This window comes from Saccostrea cucullata, unplaced genomic scaffold (genome assembly GCF_032062105.1).
Source record: "Saccostrea cucullata isolate Sc308-1 unplaced genomic scaffold, CSIRO_AGI_Scuc_v1 ctg10132, whole genome shotgun sequence".
Lineage (NCBI taxonomy): Eukaryota > Metazoa > Mollusca > Bivalvia > Ostreida > Ostreidae > Saccostrea > Saccostrea cuccullata.
Window position 1 is genome coordinate 1 of NW_026923686.1, and position 10,000 is coordinate 10,000.

The following is a 10,000-nucleotide window of genomic DNA, read 5'->3' on the forward strand; positions in this document are numbered from 1 at the left end:
CACAACCTAACAGAAAGCGAACCCAGAGCGCACCCCGGGTTCGCTCTCTAGGTCCGCTTCGGGTTCGCTCGGGGTCCGCTAGAGCTGACCCCGAGCGAACCCGGAGCGGACCCAAAGCGAACCCGGAGCGAACCCGAAGCGGACCCAGAGAGCGAACCCCTAATTCAGTAGCGGTCCCAGAGAGCGAACGCGCGTTCGGTATTTCTTTACAGAGCTGTCAGTCAGTATTAGCGATTAACCAATCAGAGCGACAACCAATCAAAATAGCATATTGATCTGTCGATTAGGATAAAAGATCGAACGTGTTGATTTAATTCAATATAAATCCAAACATTGTACATACAAGTAAAACGTGTAAATGCACAGTGTTAATCTATTATGATAATTTAAAATATTAGTCAAAATTTATTTATTTTATTTCCCCGGGTTGTTTTTTATATTTATATATAAAATATTTCTATTAAAGCAATTAATGAATTATATATTTTAATCAGGGGCGTAGTATCCGGGGGGGGCCAGGGGGGGCCTGGCCCCCCCACTTTTTTTCCCAACCTAACTTACACTATAGGAAATGTTAATTGAAAGCCTGGTTGGCCCCCCCACTTTTAAAAATGTACCGAAAATGTAGTATAAGAATTGGTACTAAAAGTAGTTGACACTGAGAAAAAGTTTACCTGCCCCCCCCCCCCCCCCCCACACGAAATAGGATTTTCGACTTTGGGCAACTTTTCCCTTTTCTTTTTTTTTTTCTTTTTTTTGCTTGTCAACTTTTTCAGGTAAGTAAAAAAAAATTTTTCACTGCCTGGCCCCCCCACTTTCAAAAACGATGCTACGCCACTGTTAATTAATTAATTTAATTTAGAATGATACATGAATATTTACGTATTTATTTTCTTTAGTTCTTTATACCAGTATTTAAAGTCCATGGGTAAATAAATTGGGTAAATACATTGTACATCAGTCAATGCGTAAAAAAGAAATCATTAATTGATATTTATACTGACAAAAAGAGGAGATAAGAAAAATAGTTGGTATTTCTCAATTATTGTAAAATTTCATCATCTCAAGATACTAACAGTACAACAGTATTTGCCCATTATTCAATGATTTTATTTCCATTTTCTCAATTTACGCGTTCCTTAAATTTATTCAAAATTCAAATCAAAATTATTGCTTTTTTTCAATTAGGCATAAAAAAATTACATGTACATCTTCCTGTATATTTTTGAAAAAAAAAATTGCAGCAGGTTTATAGAAAACAATTCGAGTACGGGATTGGGAGGACGACTCATAGAAATTTAAGAAAAAGTCTTCAGGCTTTATTATTAAAATCTAGTCTAATGATGGGAGTTAATACAGTTTAGATCTCTCTCTCTCTCTCTCTCTCTCTCTCTCTCTCTCTCTCTCTATCTCTCTCTCTTGGTTTTGATGTTTCCTGTATTTATTTATATTTATATTAAGAAATATTGTTAAAGATAATTTTTATTTTTATTAATGTCTATGTGAAGAAGGGGGGGGGGTATTATTATATTCTTAGCGGGCCGGGAGAACAATTATTATTTGTCATTTTATTTTATTTTTTTCATTCTGATAAAATCATAATCGCTTCATAATTCTGAGCGTAAAAAAGATCTGATATAATTTATTTTTTAAATATCCGATAAATATCTATAACGAACTTTAAATGTGTAACTACTATAAATGAAATCTAAATTTATCAAAAGTACAAAAGATAAATGTAATTTATAGATGCGATATCATAATTCACGTGTTTGGTAAAGATTTAAACTACGATTTTGCAAAACTTACGGAATAACAAATATAATTTTAAAGTAAACAACGCATGAATTCGAAAGGTATTTTGTTTAGAGGCTAACATGAATTTCACTTGTACACAACACCATTCGATACATTGAAAATCAATTCAACACCTTTTTCTTTCTTTTCTGTTTTTGTTTTCACGTTATAACTAAACAAAAATAAATGCCTAATACCCGCTGTCAAATAACTTTGAATTTCTCGCGATCGGGATCGAATTCCGAGATCGGAGAAATCAAGGAAATCAATTATACATGTAAATCTACGTCAAATGTACAGTTGGATTTTGGAAAATTTATCAATGTCCTCCGTAATGTCACTGTTTACAAGTACAGTGTACATATATGGATCGCCGCATAAACAACAATGATCGATCCACAATCCCATCAATATAATGCATAAAATTAGCTTCATTTGCATAAATTTGCATAAAATTAGCTTCATTTGCACAAAGTTCGTGCTAATTTCACGTTAATGAAGCTAAATGTATGCAAATAAAGCTAATTTTATGCAAATTTATGCAAATGAAGCTAATTTTATGCAAATGAAGCTAATTTTATGCAAATCCTTTGCTAATTTTATACAAATTAAGCTATTTGTTGGAAATAAACCTAATTTCCAAATTCATTTGAATAAATTAGCATAAAATTAGCTTCATTTGCATAAAGTTCATGCAAATTTCACGCATATGGAGCAAATTTTATGCAAATTTCACGTTAATGAAGCTAATTTTATGCAAATATATGCAAATGAAGCTAATTTTAAGCAAATGAAGCTAATTTTATGCATATTAAATAAAAAGCTATCCATGTGCTAATGTCCTCATTTTATGCTAATTTTATGCAAATGAAGCTAATTTTATAGTATTTTATGCAAATCTTAAGCTAATTTTATGCAAATGAATCTAATTTTATAGTATTTTATGCAAATCTTTTGCTAATTTTATGCAAATTGGGCTATTTGTGGGAAATAAATCTAATTCTATGCCAAATGTAAAAGCTAATTTTATGCTAAAAGCAAAGCTAATTTTATGCAAATGAATTTTTGCTTACTTAAATGTATGCAAATTAAGGTGTTTGTTTTATTGTATTCGTATTTATCTTGATTTACGAAAATTATGACAATTTTTGTAAATTTGATGCGAATGTTTTTTTTAATTTGTACTTATTCATTTAAATCTTTTATAATTATTGTTTACTTATAAATTTTTTATGCAATTGCCTGTAAATTTTTGCAATCATAAATTTATGCAAATACAGTGTAAATGGAAATAATAGAAATTTTAGCCAAAATCCGATAATTTTCTGCAAATGGTTATTATTTTAAGCTAATTTAAACAAGTTTGTCGTATTTTTGCTCATTTACGAGACTTTTATATAAATTAATGTTGTTATGTAAATTTATGGTAAGAAGTATGTTAATTTATAGAAATTTCTTTAATCTATGCAAAGTAAAAGTAAAGTTGATAATTAGTTATTATTAATGTAAATACTAGTGTATGGAAATTTATGCAAATTTACGAAAAATATACTATTGCCTGACTGAAAATGACCCGAGTCAAAACTTTTTTAAAATACCTACCGACCCAATAATATTACCCTGAGTCAATAGAGGGCAAGCAAACATTATTTTTAAGATGGTCTTACTTATCTGAAAAGAAATACAAAAAACATTCAGATTAAAAAAGGTTGAGAGTACACAATACAAATCCAGATCTAATTATAATATTTAAAAGTTTGTCGGTAGAAAGCTTACAAATGTGTTTGAGTGAAGTATCATCAAAACTAAATATGAAAGAAAAAACATTAGAAGCAAAAGCAAGCAAAAAATTCGCAAAACTTCTGATTTTTCTTAAATAAAGAGTTGAGAGTACACAATACAAATCCATATCTAATCATAATATTTAAAAAGTTTGCCGGTAGAAAGCTTACAAATGAGTTTTAGTAAAGTATCATCAAAACTAAATCTGAAAGAAAAAATTTCATTAGAAACAGAAGCAAAGCAAAAAATTCTCAAAACTTCTGTTTTTTAAAGTTGAGGATACACAATACAAACCCAGATCCAATCATAATATTTAAAAAATTTGACACTTCTACGATCATGTTAACAGAAGGGGGTTTAAGTATAAGTTTAAAAAAAAAAAAAAAAACAAAACAAAACAAAACAAAACAAAAAAAAAACAAGAAATAAAAGAATATATTATCATTCCAATGACAGCGTGTCACTTCATTAGATCAAGCGTGCAAATTTTTCACATGTTCTCCACATTTGGCATCGATTGGATGGTTGCTTTCAATGAAATGAATACTACTTTGCATATGATATAGAGAATCCAGCAATACACTTATATAATACTGACCAATCGCATTGCGAGATTGTTTACAAGGACAGCATTTGTAATAGGCAACGGCACGTGATCAGTCAAAGCCATCGGCTTCTCTGTTCATATGCAATGTATAGTATTCTTTTCATTGAAATCAAGCATCCAATCGATAAGAAATAATGTGATCAACATGTAAAATTTTTAACACACTCCATTTAACGAAGACACGCTGCTATTGGAATGATAGTACAATAACTATAAACGTTGCCTGAGAAATGTTATACTCTGGCCCAGTGGAAATGTTTGGGAAGCAATGCTTTATCTAAGCATTTGAACCAATTTTAATTTTCTAGCTCCGAACCTATCTATTATCATTTTACTTACAGCTTGACAGTTTGCTTGATGGGGCGTGCTAAAACTTTTTTGTGCTGATTATCATTTTACTCATCGATTGGATGTTTGCTTTTAATGAAATCAATACTAATTTGCATATAAAACGCAGAATACAACAATACCCTGATAATACTGACCAATCACATTGAATGGCATCGTTGGAAACCCCCGGGTGAACTCGTCTTCACTTATGATACATGTAAGTATAAAGACAATTAAGATCGCCCATGGGTTTCCGACGATGATTGAAGGCCCGTTTTCTGTTCTAAAAAAAGCATGTATTGTAATTGCTGTGATTTGACCGCTTGGAATTTTCAATACGTATAAAGAAAAGAGAATGTAATTAGTAAGACTACTCTGTTATGTCGGAGGGAGTCGTTCTTCCATCTTCCCGAATCCTTCGTTATTTGGAGGGAAAAGGTGATGATAATGAATATTGATTGACAACATAAATCCTTTAAACTATACAAATCATAAACAGAACACAAAACACTGGTACCTGGAGAGTTTTTAAGCTCACTTTATTCTGTCCACTGATACAGTATTCATTTGTTCTTACACATTTTGCCTGGTTATCTTTAGTTTCATGGCGTTCTTATCGTGACTGAAATAAATTCGAAGTTTCGACGAGTTCCCAGTACTTCATCAAACGTTCGAGTACCAAATATTAAAATCCGTACTCCGGTGTCTTTTTTTCTTCATAAAACTTAAAATACATTATCATATTTATCAAGGCTTATAAAGAAACAAGATGTGATTGTGAAACACTGATGCCCCCGTATGGCAACATAGTGAAGGTTAAGCTTTGAAATCTCAAATTTCGATGCTGGTATCTAAAGTAAGCCCTTTTGACAAGAAATACAAATATGAAATATAAAACCCTAGCACCATCTGTTCAAGGGTTATGACCAAGGTTAACATTTTTAAAGGTAGGGCAAACTCCGGGGTCAAGGTCAAAGGGTGAAGGTTGTTGGTTTCTAAAGAAAGGCCTTGTCTCAAAGATTACATATGGGAAGTATGAAAGCGCTGGCCCTTACCGTTTAAAAGTTATGGCCAAGGTTAAAGTTTGTAAAAAGTAGGTCAAACTCCAAGGTCAAAGGGTCAAAGTTCTTGATATCCAATGAAAGGTCTTTTCACAAGGACTAAATATGTGAAATACTCTAGCCCCTACTGTTCAAATGTTATGACCAATGTTAAATTTTTTTCGTAAGTACGGAAATCTCCAACGTCAAACTTGTTGGTTTCAAATGAATGGTCTTGCCAAAAAAATTGATATTTGAAATATGAAATTCCTAGTATCAACCGTTTTAAAATTAGGGCCAGAGTAAAAGTTAGTAATGTTTTGGTAAAAGTGGATCAAACTCCGAGGTCAAGGTCAAAGTTCTTGATATCAAATGAAAGGCCTTGTCACAAGGATTAAATATGTGAAGTATGAAAGCCCTAGTCTTAACTTTTCAAAAATTATGGTCAAGGTTGTATTTTTAAAGTAGGTCAATCTCCAAGGTCAAAGGGTCGAGGTTCTTGGTATCCAATAAAGTGTTTTCTCACAAGGATTAGGGTAGGTCTGTACTTTCAGAATTTTCTGTCAAACTGATAGGTTTTTTTTAATTTGAATGCCTTGAATAAGTCTTCAACTAACTAAAACACCCATAAAAGACATATCTTTGCAGGTTAATTTTCATACAACATGTCTCAGAGCACATACCTCTAAAAACTCAACATCTAAAATTGAACATAAAGAAGTGTGATATCATATTTTATTTAGTTATGCTCCAAATCACATTTATGTTAAAACTTATGAAGATCAAAAATTTTCATTTGCAAAGAGATTATTTGAAATCTTTACTGCAAAACATTAACAACTTGATGTTGAATCTGTCCATGTCTTTCAGAAAAAATCTCAAAATATCTTTATTCTTTATTATTCTCAAAATCCATACTGTTAAGATAAAAAGATTTAGTTTAAAAAAAAGCAATAAAGAATTTTGTGTCTGTGTATGTACCAAATGACATATAGATCTTATGGACAGAATGCAAAGTGTTAATTTCCAGAAATAATGTATATCAAATGCTTTGTTTGCACAATAACAATATAATAAACAAACATATACTTGCTAAACTATTTTCAATCACCCAAAAATTTTTATTTCAATAGACAAGTGATATTCAGAATTTTAATTTGATTTGTAAAATTAAAACCGGATCCGTAAAAGTATGGGCTTTCCTTAAATATGTGAAGTATGAACGCCCTAGCACTTACCGTTCAAAAGATATAGCCAAGATTAAAGTTTTTTTTTTTAAAATAATACGGAAATCTCCAAGGTCATGGTCAAAAGGTCAAAGTTGTTGGTATCCAAGGAAAGGTCTTGCCACAAAGAATACATATATGAAGTATAAAAGTCCTGGTATCTGCTGTTCAAAAGATATGGCCAAAGTAAAAGTTTGCAACTTTTTTTGTAAAAGTGGGTCAAACTCCAAGGTCAAGGGGTCACATTTGGTGGTACCCAAAACACAATACAGGAATACACATGTGAAATATGGAAGTCATAGCTAAACTAAATCAAAAGTTATAGGTAAGGTTAAAGTGTTTGTAGACAAACATACAGACAGACGGACGGACACGACAAAACTATATACCCCCAAAACTTCGTTTACGGGGGCAGAAAACGCTAAATACATGTATCTATGCTATGTATTAACAAAAGCGCGTAATTTCAGGATAGAACCATCTGTGAGGGTTCGTGGCTCTTGCTTTTTTCAAAGCAATTGCTTTCAAGATGTAAACAAAATAATAGACAGTCAGTGAGAGTTTGTCAGTTTCTCTTATCAGAGGATCAGTGAACCTTAAGGTAAACAGGTGTCTGTAATTATATTTTATTCTACAAAACAGACAATTGAAAAAAAATACAATTTTTACAACTTCACAAGCGTTCTGGAACATAAAATATGATGATATATAACTTAGTTAGAGTAGCGATTTTTTTCACTAGATATGCATCTGCTTCATGGCGATGATTTCCTTTTAACCATCATCACTGTTTTCTCAATCTCTGTGCCTTTAGACACTACAGGGTACCATGGTTGATCCCATGACGAGGAATCGTAAGGTCCGTTCAGGTACGCGTCGTGGCAGCTGTTAAACCACCACCCTCCTTTATGACTCTCGGCGCAGTGTATGTGGATCCCGTCATTGTCTCTATCAGGTGTCGAAAACATCATATTGTTGAGGACGTCACCTGGAGGTCTCTCGGTCATGCTGTTCCCTTTTGAAAAGAAAAAAAAATCGACTTCGCCATATAGTTAACAAAATATTTCAGATACTGCAGTGGTTGTATGCTCCGATGAACTTTTCTTATTATCCGTTGTCCGTCTTCCAGTTCGTCCGTCTGTAAAAACTTTACATATTTTCAACTTTTCAAGAACTACTGGGCTAATTTTAACCAATGTTGGTACAAAAAATCCTCTGGAGAAGGGAAGTTTAAATTTTTATATGAAGGACCAAATCCTCTTCTAAAGAAAGATAATTAAGAAAAGACATAAAGAGGGAAAAATCAATAAAAAGCTTCTCAAGAATCACTGAAGCAGTAAATCAGAAACTTTTATGGAAGCATTCTAAGTACTTAGTATAGATTATGAATTTGTTAAACCGTGGTCCCAGAATTCGGCTGGGGTTACAGTAGGGAATCAAAATTTTTAATTCAATCATATAGCAAAAATCTTTTCTTTTTTTTTTAAACTTCTCAATAACTACTGGGTCAGTAAAGCTGAAATTTATGTCGAATCTTCTTGAGGTTGTGTAGATTCTAATTTCTTCACACCAGACTAATTGATACATTTGTGAAACACTAATGCCCCAGCATGACAGCTTTTTGCGAAAGTTGATTTTCTAAAATGCAAGTAAAGATCCAAGGTTAGTGAACAAAAAACCCCACTGTTTCCCCTAAAGAACAGACTTGTCTCAACTACATGTAATATACCTGTGAAATTTGAAAGCCCATGCACCATCCATATAAAGAAAAGGGCCAAGGTTAAAGTTAAATTATGAATGTTGATCATGTCAAAGGGTCAAACTAAAGGTACCCTGGGGAAGACCTTGTCATAAACAATACACATGAGATTTATTTAAGCTTCAACGTCAATTGGTCAGGAGTTGTGTGGGTTTTTTTTCAAAAGAAGTCAAACTCCAAGATCAAGATCATAAGGTCAAAATTGTTGGTATCCAAAGGAAGGCCTTGGCATATGGAATACACATGTGAAAAATGCATGATGGCACCAGTATTAAGTGTTCAAAAGTTCAGTCTTGGGTTAAAGACTTTTAAAAGTAGGTCAAACTCAAAGGTCAAGGTTAAAAATATTTATATCTATTGTTCTTATACAAAACCCTATTAACAATTGTTTAAAAGTTATAGCCAAGATTAAAGTTGGGTGAATTCTTGCAAAATTTGCTAAAACTCCATAGTCAAGGTGAAGAGGTCAAATGTGTTAGTACCCAAAGAGAGACAATGTCAAATATAAAATATGAGAGCTCCAACTTTCATTAATCAAACGTTAAGGGCAATGTTAATGTTTTTTGCGGGCAAACAGACAAACACACAGACGGATTTACTACAACTATAAACCTCCCGATTCTTCGATTGCAGGGGCGTAAGAACAAATATAACGGATATCTGATAGAAATGCGCAAATGTTATTCAAAGATCATGATAAAAAAAGAGATCCTTTTTGAAGTCCTTATATGAAACTACATCAGTAGAATCTAGCACGGAATATTTAGTTGAACCATGGCTTTATGTAATTTAGCACTTTTTCATCTTTAATTTTTTTTTTTTTTTTGCAATCAGAGGTTTTCTTCAATATTAAACCATTTTGACGTTGAGAATTGCTGGTGCCGCTTTCAGATTCTCAAGAGTTATAATCAATGGGGTAGGTTTTAAGAATCTTCCAATCTGTTTTGGGAAACTCGAAATGGGGCCAGACAACTAAATAATGACACGTACATTTTTATTTAATTATCTGCCTTCAGTGTCATTAAGTATTTTGTTATACTCGAGCTCTCTTCTCAATATATAATTATTGAATATTGCCAAATATATCATTCTTGCAACCTATAGTTCAAGGCTTTATGTAAATAGAAACTAAACGCTGACTGTGCTCTCTTTGACAGTGTTTAGGCCATTGATTGCCACTTGAATACTAAATAAACATGTTCGAGATTCCAAATACTCAGGCTATGATAATTAAAATAAAAAGCAATAAATGATACCAGAAAACTATGTTTATCTTCACTTTATGTTATACATTATGTATGCATATTTAAAAACTCATTATCGGTTCGATGCATTTTACTCAAAATTCAATAAATTGATTTTAAGAGTATGAAATAAAATCAACAAATATATATGGTATCATGTTAAAAAATTAACACTTTTTTTTGTTTACCTAGTTCATGTGGTTCAATTTTAATGT

The 10,000-nt window shown here is 32.1% G+C and overlaps 1 protein-coding gene across 1 annotated transcript in view; it reads right to left on the reverse strand.

Annotated features, from left to right (window-relative positions):
* Window positions 1-7,341: 7,341 nt before the first annotated feature.
* LOC134264665 (fibroleukin-like) overlaps window positions 7,342-10,000 on the reverse strand; it is an 11,993-nt gene continuing 9,334 nt past the window's right edge. The window contains exon 5 of the mRNA XM_062746928.1: window positions 7,342-7,797. Within this exon, the coding sequence (XP_062602912.1) occupies window positions 7,538-7,797 (260 nt within the window). The 3' untranslated portion in view covers window positions 7,342-7,537. The remainder of the gene's footprint in view (window positions 7,798-10,000) is intronic.